The sequence below is a fragment of the Cetorhinus maximus genome, chromosome 1 (genome assembly GCF_964194155.1).
Source record: "Cetorhinus maximus chromosome 1, sCetMax3.hap1.1, whole genome shotgun sequence".
In the NCBI taxonomy this organism is placed as follows: Eukaryota; Metazoa; Chordata; class Chondrichthyes; order Lamniformes; family Cetorhinidae; genus Cetorhinus; species Cetorhinus maximus.
In genome coordinates this window covers 86,526,401-86,543,761 of record NC_135879.1, presented here as the reverse complement: position 1 = coordinate 86,543,761, position 17,361 = coordinate 86,526,401, and the positions used below count along the sequence as shown (strand labels likewise).

General features: G+C 46.9%; 1 protein-coding gene across 5 annotated transcripts in view; it reads right to left on the bottom strand.

Annotated features, from left to right (window-relative positions):
* pde5ab (phosphodiesterase 5A, cGMP-specific, b) overlaps positions 1-17,361 on the bottom strand; it is a 232,917-nt gene that overhangs the window by 130,712 nt on the left and 84,844 nt on the right. For 2 of the 5 annotated variants that reach the window (XM_078543290.1, XM_078543298.1), the window contains exon 1: positions 9,237-9,405. The exons of 2 other annotated variants lie outside the window; for them this stretch is intronic. In XM_078543290.1, the coding sequence (XP_078399416.1) occupies positions 9,237-9,334 (98 nt within the window). In that variant the 5' untranslated portion in view covers positions 9,335-9,405. Of the gene's footprint in view, positions 1-9,236; positions 9,406-11,996; positions 12,069-17,361 lie in introns of those variants that run through there. One more of the 5 variants, XM_078543317.1, reaches the window with a different exon arrangement.

Sequence of the window (17,361 nt, the reverse complement as noted above, 5' to 3'; positions counted from 1 at the left end):
ATCTGAAGCCCGCATCGCTTTGTGGAAAGACCGGCTCGCCAGTCTTGAACAACCCCAGCGATGGAAATTCTACTGGATGAAAGCCTTCCCCCAGGAGCTAATTGCAACTGGGCAACCTGGAAGTGCCTTAACAGACTTAGGACAGGTGTAGGTCTTTCAAAGTTGTCACTAAGCAAATGGGGATATACAACCTGCCCAACAACTTGTGAATGTGGAACTGAGCCACAGACTATGCAACATCTCCTGCAATGCCTATCGCTAGAGGAACCCTGCACTGTTGCAGATCTTGCCGAATTCAACAACAAGGTGCAAAAATGTGTCCAGTTCTGGCTGGGCCATATATGGACTGTCCGTGGACACGATAAGAAGAAGACATGATTAATCAGACATCTGCCAGATTCGGGTAGGTTGCCGGGTCCTGTTTGCTGACGTCATTTTCCAAAATCATGTTGGGATTTCATTGCGCCGCTCAGTGAAAAATGCACATGCACCTTTTCCAAGGTCAGGGTCCCCATAGTGAGGACCAGAGAAAATTGTATCTCCTTCCGCACACTATTTTAGTTTGCTGGTGTGGGTTTTGGAAGCCCTTAAAAAAAGACACACCTCCTTGGAGAGTCTGTGACCACTCGGGGAAACCCACTGAGGGGTCAGGAACACTCTGAAAGATAAGTATAAAATGTTTTGACACCGTCAAATGTCACTATTAGATGCTGCATTGTAATGTAGAGGTTTTTAACGCAATGATTCATCATACGGATTTGTCCTGCAAAGGTAGGTTGACTCTTAACACTTACACAATGGTGGTCAATGTATCATGCATTACTTTTACATGCATTACAGTACTTTTTTTCCATTGAAGAGAGTGTCGTAATGCATTTAAAAATGCAAAAGAAAATGTCCTGTCAGCCTCTGCTGTCATGTTCTGTGCTGTGCTTTAAAATGACTGGCAACGCTGGCCATTAAAAAAAAACCTAAGATAAAAACAAAATAAAAGCAAAATACTGCACATGCTGGAAATCTGAAACAAAAACAAAAAATGCTGGAAAAACTCAGCAGGTCTGACTGCATCTGTGGAGAGAAAGACAGAGGGCAGAATTTTCCATCTGGCGAGGGGAGGGGGGTGTGGGGGGTGGATTGGGAGCGGGCACGGCTGGGCCAATTAAGGCCCACCCAGTGTATTTCTCGACTCCCGAGGATAGCGGGAATGGGCTGGCAGCGGCGGGCGTACACAGACCGCCGGGTCCAATGGTGACCTAGCAGACTGTTTAAAAGAAGGCCTGGCAGCCTTTTGTAGGCTGCTCACAGTGGCCGGTGCTAGGCTGTGGCAGAGGGGTTTGGGTGAGCAGGCCAGGCTGGAGGGTGGGCCAGCAGGGGGGCCAGTGCGCCCCTCGTTTTTTTGATGACTGCCTTGCTGCCCCCCTCAAGGAGGTGGCAGCACGGCGGGAGGTGTTGATCCCCCAGGATGGGAGGAGGAGGCCCTCCCACATGATGAAAAGTGCCTGGGAGGAGGTGGCGGAGGTGGTGAGTTCCCGCAACATGGTGCGGCGCAAGCACTTCAACGATTTGTTACGCTCTGGCAGGGTGAGTACCATGTTGGCATTGAGCATTTGATCCAGCAGGTAGCCTTACCCTCTGCTGCGTCCCCACAAGTCTCAGTGTCGTGACTTGAATTGAATCATTGGCAGCATTTTTCCTTTGCTGGGTGGGCAAGCAAATAGTGCCCATGCTGAGGTCAGCCTGAGTGGGTCATGAGGGGATGAGTTTTCCCCCGCAGCATGTGGTGATCTGAGTCCCACATGATTGTTTTGGGGGCAACCTGGAAGAGCTGCACCTGGTCACAGATTCAGAACTCCAGGACATGTCCTAGTCAGGGTGGTGAGATGGTGGAAGGGGTTCTTCAAGGTGCCATGGCAACGAACCAGCTGCTGCCCTCTACCCTGCGCGCGCTTGTGCCTCCTTGCTATGGGAGGAAATACCTTGTGGTTCCTAATGTGATGTAGGCAGCATGTGTCCAAGTGCGGGGTGGGGGGGTGGGGAGCAACTTTGTCTGAGTGATCGGCTGCAGCGGGGTGAGGAGGCACTGGAGGCCTGACATGTCCCACTCTGGGTGGGGTGTGCCATGCGTGAACAGAGTCCATGTGCAATTTTCCCTAATCAATGCTCTTCTCTCTTTCTCAGGAGAAGAATGCGCAGAACGCGGCAGAGCGTGTGAGGACTGGAGGCGGCCAGGCACAGCTCTCCATACTAAGCCACTTCAAGCAGGAGGCCCTTGAACTGAAGAGGCGCCATGCACCCAGGTCTACTGGTGTCAGTGAGGCTGGGATGCCACGGCCAGGTATTTATGCCCAACAGTGAGGTCAGCATTGTCCTCCCAACAGTCAAAGTACTGAAGATTGTTAAATTAGTTATTGTTGCAACATTGTTGGGCCATTGGTTATGGAAGGTGGAGCTCATAATGAGCTGGGGGATCAGGGATGATCTTCGTAATTGTCTACATGCTAACTGATCCACTGTCTTTGTTCTTCCTTTCAGCATCATCGGAGCAGGGCCGGGAGGAGGAGCAGCAGAGGCCCCCTCTCACACCCGAGGGGCCTGAAGTCTCACCAGCGTCACACCATCTCTGCCAGGCAGGCACCAGCGCAGATACTAGCAGCTCGGTGGGAATTAGAACAACAGCTAGTGTCCTGGGGCACAGTGGTGACGGCATTTCAAACTTGCTGGAGGAGCTGGCAGAGACAGAGAGTGCCCATGGCGCCAGCAGTCGGAGGACTACAGGGAACCAGGAACCTGATGATGTGCCTCTGGAGTTGTCTGCAACGCAGCAGGTGCAGGAAACGCAGCCGGGTGTGCGAGAGCATTTGGGGGAGGTACATGAGGTTATGCTTGGCTTGTTGTCCATTGTGGAGGAATCTACGCGGATGCTCGCTGAAGCAATGAGCTACATATTCAAGTGCCAAGTGTCCTCCATAGAGAGAGTGGCGACTCTCGTGGAGAGGCTCCTTCAGGAGACCTGCCAGGGCTTCCTGGGGATGCGCTCGGACCGGCAAGCCCTCACATTGGCATTGACCTCAGCTGGTCAGTGCCAGTGTGGGAGATGGTCTGGGCACCAAGTTTGCCCTCCATCCACGGTGAGCAGGGAGGTCCGAAGCGACATTACGTCGGCGCAGCAGCTGCCTGTCATCTCTGAGGGCACCTCTCAAGGTGCTCTGGATGAGGGTGGCAGCTCCTCCGCCCCTCTCCCAGTGACCATATCATCCGGTGAGGTTGCAACGACTGGGGAGATGCCAGCTGCAGAACAAGGGGCTCCCTCCCAGGCAGGGCCAGCATAGGCTCCACGGGCCAGAGGACAACCGCCAAGGTCATCAAGACCAACAGGACAGTAGAGTCAGCAGGTTGGCTCAGGTGCTACTCCGAGCGATGAGGCAGCACCAGGACGTAGCATCCGAAAACAAAAACATAAGGCACCTTAGGCACACCACGGGTTTTTCACTGGTGCTTTTGTGTTGGCCTGAGATGAGGTCCTTATGATTTCTTTTTGATTGTTTACACTATTGTTTTCTCTTTTTGATAAGTTCTTTTGCTTCATGCATTAAATGCAGATGTGTGACCATGGCTGAGGGTGCCTCGTTTCTTCTGCATGTGTATGGTTGGCAAAAATATAATGAGTGATTTGTTGTACATTCAGCATTATTTACAAAGCCCTTAATTAGTGTTGTTGACCTGGTAGATTTTGCACTTAGGTGTCGAGTACCGAGGCGGCAGCCCAGGCTTGTCCTGGTGATCCATCTGTATTGTTCAACCTGAAGGTTCGTTGGATTAAAGCCTCCTGGGTGTCCTTGCCTCCCTGGAGGAGTCCCGGGTGAGCATCTACACCCTCAGCATTTCCCTGTGCCTGCTCGGACTCACTGCTGGACTCATCGTGTGCAGCTGCAGCCACTGCGTCGACGTCTTCATCATCCACAGCATCCCCCCTTTCCAGCGCAAGATTGTGCAGAGCGCAGCATGCAACCACTGTCACCAAGACACAATCTGGGGGATCCTGGAGTGTGCCCCCTGAACGGTTCAGGCACCGGAAGCGCATCTTGAGAAGACCGATGTTCTCTCCACCACAGCCCTTGTGGAGGTGTGGCTCCTATTGTACCGCTGCTCAGCTTCTGTTCTTGGATGGCAGAGAGGTGTCATGAGCCACCTTCTGAGGGGATAGCCCTTGTCACCCAGCAGCCATCCATCCAGCCGGGCTGGAGCACTGAAGAGCCCCGGCACCTGGGAGTGTCTGAGGATGTAGGCATCGTGGGAGCTGCCTGGGTACCTTGCGCAGACTTGTAGAATCAGCATCCTGTGATCACACACTATCTGCACGTTCATGGAGTGGAAGCTCTTCCTGTTGACGAAGGCACCGGGCTCACCTGTTGGCGCCTTGATGGCCACATGTGTACAGTCTATAGCACCCTGGACGCGGGGGAAGCCAGCAATGGCCGCAAAGCCTCTGGCTCGCTGTGTCTGGCTGGCCTGGTCCCAACGGAAGTGGATGAAGGTCAATGCACGCCTGCAACCTTCTTGACACAAGTGTAGACAGCTGATTGGGAGACACCGCAAAGATCACCCACCAAGCCCTGGAAGGAGCCAGAGGCATAGATGTTGACCTTCAGAGCCACTAGCATGGGGTGTCTGCCCACACAGTTAGGGGAGATCTCAGGCCCAATCATCTGACAGATATAGTTGACTGTCTCCCTTGAGAGACGGAGCCTCCTTCAGCATTGCACCTCAGACATATTGAGGTAGCTGCTTCACTGCCTGCATACCATGGCAGCAGGATTGTGGCGTCTTCTGCGGCTCCTTCTGTCTTAGACTGCCTCTTGGCCCTGCGCACCTTGTGCCTGTACCTCTCCTCCCAAAGGTGGCTCCCCTGGAGGCTGAATGTGCACTCCTGGCACTTTCCCCTTCTAGCTCTCCCTCCTCAGAGGAGGTGCCTCCAGTGGACAGATCAGCTCCCACTCCAGGCTATGGAAAAGCTTCCTGAAACCTACAGACTTGGAAAATATTCCTGACTGCAGAGTGCTGACCTGAAGCTTAAGAGTCCAGAAAAAGCAGCTGGGATGCGTTCTGAAGTGCTGCAGATCACACAGGCAAGTTTGGAAAACTTTCAGCAATAAATACTTCACAGAGCAGATTCACGACCCCACTGAGCTCTCTTATCCTGCCCGTGGATGAGGTTAATACAAATGTCTCCTGCCCACCTGCCCATTGTGCCCATGCGCCGACCCAAAAATCACACGGGCGCCAAAAAATCGACGTCGATTGAACACTAAAGGGCCTTAAGTGGCCAGTTAATTAATGGTGCGCGCGGATCAGACTTCATCGCGCGCACGCCCAGCGAAATGTCGCGATGGTGCGTGGTGATGTCGGGACACTCGCCCCACGTTACTGCGTGTCATTTTATGCACAGACGTGCGGGGCCCGCCCCCCGAATGTCAAATGGAAAACTCTGCCCAGAGTCAACATTTCGAGTCCATATGACACTTCTTCAGAGCTAAAGAGGAGTACAAATGTGGTGAAATATATACTGTTTAAGGGGGGTGGAACAGATGAAGCTGGATAGAAGGCCAGCGATAGATGGAGACAAAGGAGAGATTGCAAAAGATGTCATAAACAAAAGGTCAAAGGGGTGTTAACGGTGGTGGTACTGGCTAAAAGAGGTGCTAATGGTGACATTAAGAGCAGAAAGCAGAATGAGCGTGACAGATAGCCCTCGTGGGGGTGGGGTGGGGGGAGGGGAAGGGACAGGAGGGACGGGGGGGTGGGTGTGCTTTTTAAAGTTGAATAAAATCTCTGCACTTGCTCCTCTCCATTGATTGACAGGTATTTTGCTTTGAAATGGAAAAAGGACACCATTCGGTTCTGTCAGTTTCAGGCAACATAGCTGGAAGCCTTTGTTATGACAGCTATAGTGATTATGAATGCTTGGCTGGGTTTTGAAAGCTGATAATGTTTTCATCTTAACAGGTGGTTTTTTGATCCAAGAAGGATTTAAACTTTTAAGAGGCTGTAATAGCAGAATATACCATTGATATGGTTTATTGTTTGTTCACAAACCCAATAGGCACTTAAAGGATTCCAATTTTTTTATTGCACTGGAATAATTTTTTCAGGATCAATGATAATGCGATCTATTATTTTAATTAAACCCTGAATTCTGAGTTTTACTAGATTGTTAAAGATTTAATTTTTTCCAATGATTTTAAAATAATTCCCATTCCTATTGCATGGCTACTGGGGATTATACATAGTGCATACTGGATGAATGCATGAAGGATACATAGGGGGGTATGGAAGTGGCATGGGGGAGGGTTGGGGCAAGGGGGCATGAGCGACATGAGAAGTCATAGGTAGCATGGGGTAGGCGGGGATGAGAGGTGCAGTTTAGGGGCCTTTAAACTATGTTGGGAGGTGGGCTGCTGTGTTGGAGAACCAAGGCGGGCCATCTAACTGGCCCACTGCCCACCCACACTCCACACAAACTCTACCACGGCTCATGAAATGCACTGCAAACCCGACCCCTGGGTGAAAAGACAAAGATCCCAGGCGAAGTCAGACATGAGTCAGGCATGCATTTCGAGAGATGCAAAAGGTCAGGTTTTCCCAAACTCACAGGAAAATCCAGCCCATAATCCTTTTTCTAATGAACATAGCTTGGTTACCTAAACAAAGATGTACTTCAACCTACTTACCGTTTTGTGTATTTCTCTTTTTCTGTCAATTTAAATCCTTTAACATAATGTAAACTATTCTCGGTGGCTACTGGCCTGGATGAGTTACTGAGGCTGCCAGTAAAAAGGAGACAAACCAATATCAGTAGCAATATATTCATTTATTCAGCTCTACTTCAGATTCCACATAATGTCGGGCTCAATAATTCCTCTATACCACAACATCCAATAGTGCCATCACCAGAAAGAGATATCATTTTTCACAGGTTAGCAGTTTTACTTATGAATTTCTGAAACATACATATCTTATTACGGAAGACAGATCCATTAATCATCTCATCAGTCAATTTGGTCATGCAGATGCCCACAGAGTGACATTAATTTCTGCTTCTTGTTATAACCTCGGAATGCTATTGGTGTTGCCAAATTGTTGATTGTTTCCCATTTCTTTGAAACCTTCATCTGTGTTGTTTACTATTTGATTAACATAAAGTAACTGGTAGTGTAAATAGAAATTCAAAAGAAAAATATTGAAAACGTTGATTGATTTCTGGAAATGCAATCTGTTTGTGGTTTGTTAATGGAAGCACTGCCTTGCTATGGTTATCTGTTGACAATGCTGGGGCTATGAGAATTAAAGAAACACCTTCAAAAAGTATCTCAGAGTAATAAGAGAACTGTATTTAGTTTGCCATTTCCTTCAACAAAAAGCCTCTACAAACAGTATGTTTTTGATGGGAAAACATCAAAGCCCGATTAATATATAGCAAATACTGTCTAGCAGCATTGCCAGAATGTTTTATTCACTTAAATGTGATGCAAATCCAAAGTATATGTATTATTAATATAAAAGCAATTAAGTGATATATTTACATATGGCTTTCTTCACTAATGTAACAACTAAATTGAAAAAGAATAATGACTATAATTTTTGACATTTACTATTCTCAGGGTAGTGTCCAGGGCCCAACCATCTTCAGCTGCTTCATCAATGGCCTTCCTTCCATCATAAGGTCAGAAGTGGGGATGTTCACTGATAATTGCACAATGTTCAACACCATTCCTGACTCCTCAGGTCTGAAGCAGTCCATGCCCAAATGCAGCAAGATCTGGACAATATCCAATATCGCGCCACACAAGTGTCAGACAATAACCATCTCCAACAAGAGAGAATCCAACCATCGCCCCTTGATGTTCAATGGCATTACCATCGCTGAATCCCCCACTATCAACATCCTGGGGGTTACTATTGACCAGAAGCTGAACTGGACAAGCCATATAAATACTGTGGATAGAAGAGCACATCAGAGACTAGGAATTATGTAGTGAGTAACTCACCTCCTGACTCCCCAAAGCCTGTCCACCATTCACAAGGCACAAATCAGGAGTGTGATGGAATACTCCCCACTTGCATGGATGAGTGCAGCTCCTACAACACTCAAGAAGCTTGTCACCGTCCAGGACAAAGCAGCCCACTTGATTGGCACCACATCCACAAACATTCACATCTTCCACCACCAACGCACAGTAGCAACAGTGTGTACCATCTACAAGATGCACTGCAGGAATTTACTATGCTCCTTCGACAGCACCTTATAAACCACGACCAATACCACCGAGAAGGACAAGGGCAGCAGATAGATGGGAACACCACCACCTGGAAGTTCCTCTCCAAGTCATTCACCATCCTGACTTGGAAATACATCACTGTCACTGGATCAAAATCCTGGAACTCACTCCCTAACAACACTGTGGGTGCATAATTTGAAAATGATGTGTCATACGCTGTTTTAATTTTTCACATTAAATTGTCAGAAAAATGTCAGTGCTTTCTGGCACTTTTTTGCATGTTGCTACTTAGGAATTATGTTAATTAATAAAGCATAATTATGATTGATGTGAACAAATCTTTCTTCACTGTTTCTTCTGAAAGATTGTGCTCATACCACAATATTTTCACCATGAATTTCAATTTCAGGGATTATTTATCTAATACTCATTTAATAACCTTAATCTGACATGTGCTGTGCCTACCTACAGCAATGTGTGACACTCTTCACTATTAACTGTGGCTTGTCATTGTTTACCGTTGTAGTGAAAATTTGGTCATACATGTCGGGGATGTGGGGGGACATGTTGAAAAAGGATGATTTCTTGATATTCCGTGAACAGTCATGAAATCGACATTATTCTAACTTGGCACCTTGCCAGTAGCACATGACACAATAAGGGAATAGTAAATGTTCCACTAAAATATTATCATTGATATGATTGTGCAGCAATACTTATAATAGCCGGCATTTACACCTAACCAGTAATGAACATTTTTCACTGTCCCATCTCCCATTTAAGCATTACAAAGTTATTTTATCGTTACCGCACCAAGTTGCCTACCACATCCCACAATAGACCTGTAAATTAATTTGCCTCAATGAATCCTCTGCAAACTGCAGATAATTAAAATTAAAAAAAACACACTTTAAACCGTTGAGCACAATTCATTAAAAACACTGGTTTAACCCTTCTTACCTGGTGGCCTTCCGGACAAAGTATGAATGTGCAAAGTCTAAATGATCATCCAGCCAAGCCTCCGTGCGTTCGTATTCAGTGGGGTTGTAAGTCGCCATGGTCCCGGCTGGCTGGGACCTTCCTTGCCTTCGGCTTCGCTTCCTCCGGCCTGTCACCCACCACCCACCCCCCCTCCCCCACCCCCCTGCTCTCCGGTCTGTTACTCTCTCTCTCCCCGGGCCGTTACTCCCACTCTCCCCGGGCTGTCACACACCCCTGCTCCCGGGTTCTCTCTCTCTCTCTCCCCGGGCTATCACTGTCTCCCCGGGCTGTCACTCTCTCTCTCCCCGGGCTATCACTGTCTCCCCGGGCTGTCACTCTCTCTCTCCCCGGGCTGTCACTCTCTCTCTCTCTCTCCGGGCTGTCATTCTCTCTCTCCCCGGGCTGTCACTCTCTCTCTCTCTCTCCGGGCTGTCACTCTCTCTCTCTCTCCCCGGGCTGTCACTCTCTCTCTCTCTCTCTCCGGGCTGTCATTCTCTCTCTCCCCGGGCTGTCACTCTCTCTCTCTCCGGGCTGTCACTCTCTCTTTCTCTCCCCGGGCTGTCACTCTCTCTTTCTCTCCCTGGGCTGTCTCTCTCTTTCTCCCCCTGGGCTCTCACTTTCTCTCTCTCTCCCCGGGCTGTCACTCTCTCTCTCTCTCTCCCTGGGCTGTCACTCTCTCTCTCTCCCTGGGCTGTCACTCTCTCTCTCTCTCCCCGGGCTGTCACTCTCTCTCCCCCTGGGCTGTCTCTCTCTCTTTCTCTCCCCGGGCTGTCACTCTCTCTCTCTCCCCGGGCTGTCACTCTCTCTCTCCCTGGGCTGTCACTCTCTCTCTCCCCGGGCTGTCACTCTCTCTCTCTCTCTCTCCGGGCTGTCATTCTCTCTCTCCCCTGGCTGTCACTCTCTCTCTCTCCCCCCGGGCTGTCACTCTCTCTCTCTCTCCCCGGGCTGTCACTCTCTCTCTCCCTGGGCTGTCACTCTCTCTCTCCCCGGGCTGTCACTCTCTCTCTCTCTCTCTCCCCGGGCTGTCACTCTCTCTCTCCCCGGGCTGTCACTCTCTCTCCCCCTGGGCTGTCACTCTCTCTTTCTCTCCCCGGGCTGTCACTCTCTCTCTCTCTCCCCGGGCTGTCACTCTCTCTTTCTCTCCCTGGGCTGTCTCTCTCTCTCTCTCTCTCCCCCTGGGCTGTCACTCTCTCTTTCTCTCCCTGGGCTGTCACTCTCTCTCTCTCTCTCCCCCTGGGCTGTCACTCTGTCTCTCTCTCCCCGGGCTGTCACTCTCTCTCTCCCTGGGCTGTCACTCTCTCTTTCTCTCCCCGGGCTGTCACTCTCTCTCTCTCTCCCCGGGCTGTCACTCTCTCTCTCTCTCTCTCCCCGGGCTGTCACTCTCTCTCTCCCCGGGCTGTCACTCTCTCTCTCTCTCTCTCCCCGGGCTGTCACTCTCTCTCTCCCCTGGCTGTCACTCTCTCTCTCTCCCCCCGGGCTGTCACTCTCTCTCTCTCTCTCTCCCCGGGCTGTCACTCTCTCTCTCTCTCCCCGGGCTGTCACTCTCTCTCTCCCCTGGCTGTCACTCTCTCTCTCTCTCCCCGGGCTGTCACTCTCTCTCTCTCTCTCTCCCCGGGCTGTCACTCTCTCTCTCCCCTGGCTGTCACTCTCTCTCTCTCTCCCCGGGCTGTCACTCTCTCTCTCTCTCTCTCTCCCCGGGCTGTCACTCTCTCTCTCTCTCTCCCCGGGCTGTCACTCTCTCTCTCCCCTGGCTGTCACTCTCTCTCTCTCTCCCCGGGCTGTCACTCTCTCTCTCTCTCCCCGGGCTGTCACTCTCTCTCTCCCCTGGCTGTCACTCTTTCTCTCCCCGGGCTATCACTCCCTCTCTTCCGGACTTTCTCGCTCTCTCCCCGGGCTGCCAGTCTCTCTCTCCCCGGGCTGTCTCTCTCTCTCTCTTTCCCAGCTGTCAGTCTTTCCCCCCGGGCTGTCACTCTCTCTTCCCCGGACTGTAACTCTCTCTCTCCCGGGCTTAACCTCTCGGCCGGTCGCTCCGGTTTTACATTGCTGCCCTTGAAGCTCGGGCGAGTGCAGCCGATGACTGAGAAAGCAACTCCCCGCCGAAAAGAGAGAGCGAGAGAGAGCGAGAGCGAGAGACGCCCCCAAACACAGGAGCAAAAAGAAAATCCTCTTTCACCCGCTCCTACCCTAAAATTCCAGTTGTTAGCTGGCCGCCCCAGCCTGCAGAGTCCCTAAAAGTCACCGGCAACAAACGAAACGAGGAGCACCCCCAAAACACGGATGAGGATTTCACTATCGACTGGCTTTCAGCTTCCCACACACAAAACATCCTCTAGCGTGTTTGACCTGATCTGTCATAATCATTTATCACAAACAATTCATGGATATGAGGTACATATATATTTGGCCCTGTCAGACAGTGCCTGCTATTAGACCTCATTTTTGCTTTGGCTCTACTTATCATTTTATTGCATTTTTTTTAACACATCAGTCATCTTAGAAATTTGTTCACAATGCAGTGACCATTTAAAGTATATATATTTTAGCAGTAGGCAACCACCAGTATTAATGTGTCAAAAATCACCAAGAAATTAGATTTTGTTCTAATAATATTTACTCTGGAATCTTTTTTCAGCCTTTTTGACTTGACTCATAAATATGCTGCTTTTAAAACATGGTACTGTCCCCTGTGTTAATCAAAATGATGTCAATCTTATTAGTGTATGTTTTGTATAAACTTACCAAATCCTGGAAATCTTCACAGGCCACCTCCCTGAAATATGTCCTTTCCTGTATTGCACAACTTTTCAAAGCTCAGGAGTTTGAAAAAGAAGCTATCTACTAATATAGAGACACGATATTTAAATCGGAGGGCAGACTTTACAAATTCATGTTCCTGGCACAGATTTTCTCACACCAGGAATGCATATTGGAAATCTGAGCACTGAGGTCAGCAGGCCTTGCAGGATTTTTTTAATCCCAAACATTGCAACCTTAGCTATCAACATGAATGTTCCAATACTTTGTTTTTCGCATCTGGATTGTATTTTCTCCTTCCCTCTCTGCCTCATCCCCCATTGCTCATTCTCTGACCCTCACTTCCTCTTTTTTCCTGTCTCTCTCTCACTCACACATACACACACATACAAACCCACTGTCTCTCAAATTCTTTCATTATCTCCATCATTAAAATTATCTTTTATATCACTCCTTTCAAACATACCGCGACCTCCCATTCCTTTGCTCTCTTTCATTCACTCTATTTAGGACATCCACCTCTTATATAATGGCGAAAGTCTTCCAGTCTCCAGATCATCAGAGATGGGATGTAAGTTGGGAGGTGCACATCAGGGCCCTGCAGAAGACCTGATGCACACAAATGTGCCATAATTGCCCAGGAAGTTTAAACATCCGATGGGCTGATTTCTGCGCCCGTGACCCTCCACGAATGTCTCTGACCCTGAGCTCAGGCCAGAGAGTTGGACAAGATACACGTGACTTACTGGATATTTACCCTGGAAATGTTACAAAGATAAATACCTGGTCTAACTCAGTCATCAACCAGTGGAACTCTACTGGTCTAACTCATTCATCAGCCAGTGGAACTCAACTTAGCAACACAACCCATTCGTCCATCACCACACCACCCCCTCCACCCCCCCCGCCACAAACCGACCCAACTACCCTTGACAACCCAACTAGCCCCAACCACCTAACTAACCCCCACCACCTTCTTCCCCGACCACCTGACACCCATCGACCACCCAGCTTCTTCCCAACCATTCCCCTGAACACCCAACCACCCCCATCACCTGACTAACCCCAATCGCCCTCTGCCCTATCATTCCCCTGACCACCTGACTAGCCACGACTATCTGACTAGCCCCCAACCACCTGCCTACCCCCAACTAGCCTCCAACCACCACCCGACTACCCCTGATCATCCGACTAACCTCGACCAGTTGGCTAATCCCCCACCCCGACCACCTGAGTACCCCCTGACCCAATCTGATTACTCTCATTGCCATCCTACTACCCCCCAACCACCCAAACATTCTCCGACCAGCTGACTACCCCCGGCCTGAATACTTACTTACCAACCTCACCCACCTCACCCATTTTCTCACTCATCCACCTACCCACCAACCACCTATCCACCTCACCCACCTCACATGCCTTGCCTTTCTCACCCACCTCACCTACTCACCCACCTACCCATTCACCCACTCACTCATTCACCCAGTCACCCACCTACCCAGTCACCCACCTACCCATTCACCCACCTACCCATTCACCCACTCACCCATTCACCCATTCACCCACTCACCCACCTATCCACTCACCCAATTACCCATTCACCCACTCACCCACCTACACATTCACCCATTCACCCACCTGCCCATTCACCCACTCACCAATTCACCCACTCACCCACTCACTCACCTACCTGTTCACCCACCCACCCACCTACCCATTCATCCACTCACCAACTCATTCACTTACTCTAATATTTGTCCTTTAAAAACTTACTTGAAGACAACAACAACTGTCAAAGAAAGGGGTGTGTCCTTCCTTATTCCATTTTTTCGTGTGCCTGATGATCTTTCCCTTTAGAGGCTGCACTGGCCCTTTAATGCTTCCACCGTGATCATAAGATACAGCTGGAGAATTGTAAAAGGGTCGGGTCACATAAATCTTTGCGGGTAGCATCAATACACTCAATATCAATGCTGACCGGAAGATCTGAGCCATTATCTCATTATGTCTGATGTTTCCTCCATCCTTGTCTCTGTCATTCTCTCAGTCCTGCATACCTTTGTCATACCTTCTCTGTTCTTTTCTTCCTTATCACCTTGCCATATTTCATCCTTTCTTTCTCATTTCCCATCTCAATTTCTCTATCCCTCCTTCATTGCCTCTTTGCTTCCTTCTTCCCATTTTCTCTCATTTCCTGTCTGCTTTCCTCTTGTCTTTCTCATTCACTCTCATTTGTTGCTTACTAGTTTTTATTGTTTGTTTCTCCCTATTATGCTTTCAGTTTCACTATTTCCTCCCTCATTTCATCTTTTGTCACTTATTCTCCCACTTCCTCGTTATCTCTGTATTACCTCCATTCTTTCTTTCTTCTCCTTTCTCAGTTTAACTTACTTTGTCTTTCCCATTTACTTTTCCATCTTTGTCATTTTCCCTATTTCACTCCCTTATTACCCCTTTCTCTCAATCTATCTTGTCTTAATCCCCTTGTTCTCTTTCTTCATTCCCATTTCCTCTTACTCTATTTGCCTCGCTCCCCCTTTACTCTTCCCATGCTTCTCGTATATTCAATGATGGCATCTCTTTATTTTGTAGACTCAACTATTGCCTCTACTTCCGGTGACACCATTTAGTTCTTTCTTGCAGTCTGTGCTTGTGGTATTGACATTCATTTGCTCCTTTGTTGTGTTCCAGACTGGGTTTGAAAGCTGAATGGGGAATCCCCTGGAGGATAATGTGGTGCATTCAAATTAAAATAGATGAATTAAAAATTATCCCAGCAATATTCAAACTTGTCCATTCCAGAATCATTTGTGTGCCTGTAGTTAAAACTGTTTCAACTATCAAAAAAAATTGGAAATTCCCTTCTAAATGGTACTTGGCAAAAAGCTGCACAAAAAGTGACCCAACCCTGGAAAAGATGTAATAGCCTCTTGTGAACCCCTGTCTGACATTGCTGTCCCTATTCCTTATTTGTCTCAGACCTGAGGTGTATTAAATATGTACTGTTAGACACATATTGTCCTGTAATATATAACTGTGAAACCAGCATTCCACTTTTTTGTTATTAAAAATGATACTTCCAAATTTAATATATGGCCTGTTGTTTGGTAAACATTTGCAAGTGTCTTGTTTCAACTCTTAATCTGTTTGCGTTGTTTAGTTCCTTGAACTAGAATGTGGGTGAAAAACTCAATTTTCCATCAGATATCAAGAGAATACATTCCCATTTTCACTTTGGTGAATTGAAAGATTATTCTAATTAAAGAACCTCAGTCACCAAACCTCATTTTAACTGCCGTTTACTATGAGAATTGACATGAATCAAAAAGTCAATTTTTTCCATAATGTCTCCAGTTTCCTCAAACAACAAAGCCATTGCCTGTTTTAACTACATAGTTCAGAACTTGGATTTAGTCTAGTTTCTGTCCATTCCAAAATAAACACCAAGTTTTGATTGAGAGGGATCTGCACAAATGATGGAGATTTTTAATCTGAAGATTGGGCACGTTACTCATTCTAAATCTTTTCCTACAGCACATCAGATTAGGATCTTGGCAAAACATCGATTATATTCTCATCTTCTGACACATGCAAAATTATGCCTCCTGGGCATTTTGTAATTTTTTTCTTTATCTATTCTTTCATCGGATGTGGGTGTTGCTGGCAAGGCCAGCATTTGTTGCCCATCCCTAAATGCCCTTTGACTAGGTGGCTCGCTAGGTCATTTCAGAGGGCAGTTAAGAGCCAAATACATTGCTGTGGGTCTGGAGTCATGTGTAGGTCAGACCAGGTAAGTCTGATTTCCTTCCAGATCAGTTTTTATGACAATCAAAACGGTTTCATGGTCACTATTACTCAGACTAGCTTTTAATTCCAGATTTTATTAATCAAATTCAAATTCCACCAGCTGCCATGGGGAAAAAAGATAAGGAACCGAACAGAATTGTAGCAAAAAAAAAAGCTCACTAATATCTCTGGAAACAGATTATGGACCCATGGGTGTATAATATTTCAAGTTAGAAAGTAGTGCTTTGTAACAAACTAATTATAGAGCATCAAAGTTCAAAAAATGTACAAAAGCAAAATACTGCTTTCTGTACATGAAGAGTCAGACAGACTCAAAATGTTAACTGTCTTTCTCTCCACAGATGCTGTCAGACCTGTTGAGTTCTTCCAGCTATTTTTGTTTTTGTTTCAAAAAATGTATATTTAATGCTATAATAATAATTCATTGTTTTTAATCCCCAAAAAGGAATCAACTGAAAAACTTGTTTTTCATATAATTTACTTTGTTGCAATCTACTAGCAAGTTTGTTGAAATCAGAAAAATAATAGCCAGTACTTGGGATAAGAGTATTTGGAATATCTTCAAAGTAAGTGCATTGTAACATAAATGTGATTTCAGAACGAGCCGCATATGATGCATAGATTACAATCAATTAAAGAAAATAGATCAGCAGAATGGAAGGAAAGGATACTTGTTGTAGCTGATCATGCACTTTGTTATTTTTGCATCTCTTATTGGGACATTTGGATTGGACAATTGAACAAAACATTCAAAAAGCTACACTTACGCCACAAGAGAGACACAAATGGCTCATGACTGCCTGCTGGCCATTCGTGGTGTATTGTTAATAGAGATATATTAATAAAACAAATTACAAAGAACTGCAAGTAGTGTCAGTTAAATATTTTACTTTCTTTCAGTCTCTATTATTGGTTTCAGCCTGTCCTCTCTGATTATATTTTTAAGTCGATTATGTAAATGTTCTGAATTATGTAGGTTTCAGAAGAGTCTTAAAGCAACATTACTAATATTCTTGGTGTTACAGATCTAATTATCTTTTTTTAAAGTTGGCTTAAACCTCCTAACCTTATTTTTAAGGAACACATTACAAAATTTCAAGGTATTTATGGATGAGACATGTTATTCAATCTATCTGAGCCTATCCATCTAGAATCAGAAAATCCCTCTATTTGCATAGAATTGCATAAAATGTCATTTGGTTCAACGGGTCTATGTCGGTGTTTATACTCCACAAGAACTCCTGAAAGCTTTCTTCATCTAACTTCATGAGCATAACTTTCTATCTTTCTCCTTCATGTGTTTATCTAGCTTCTCCTTAAATGTACCTATGTTATTTGCTTTAACTACTTCTTGTGGTAGCAAGTTCTATATTCTAGCTATTGAACTGGTAAAAATGTTTCTCCTGAATTCACTTTTGGATTTATTAGTGATTATTGTTATTTATGGCCCCTAGTATTAGTGCCCCCAACAAGTGAAGACATCTTCTCTGCATCTATTGGCAGAATAGCAGTGGTGGAGCATGAATGATGTCACTCTGAAAGG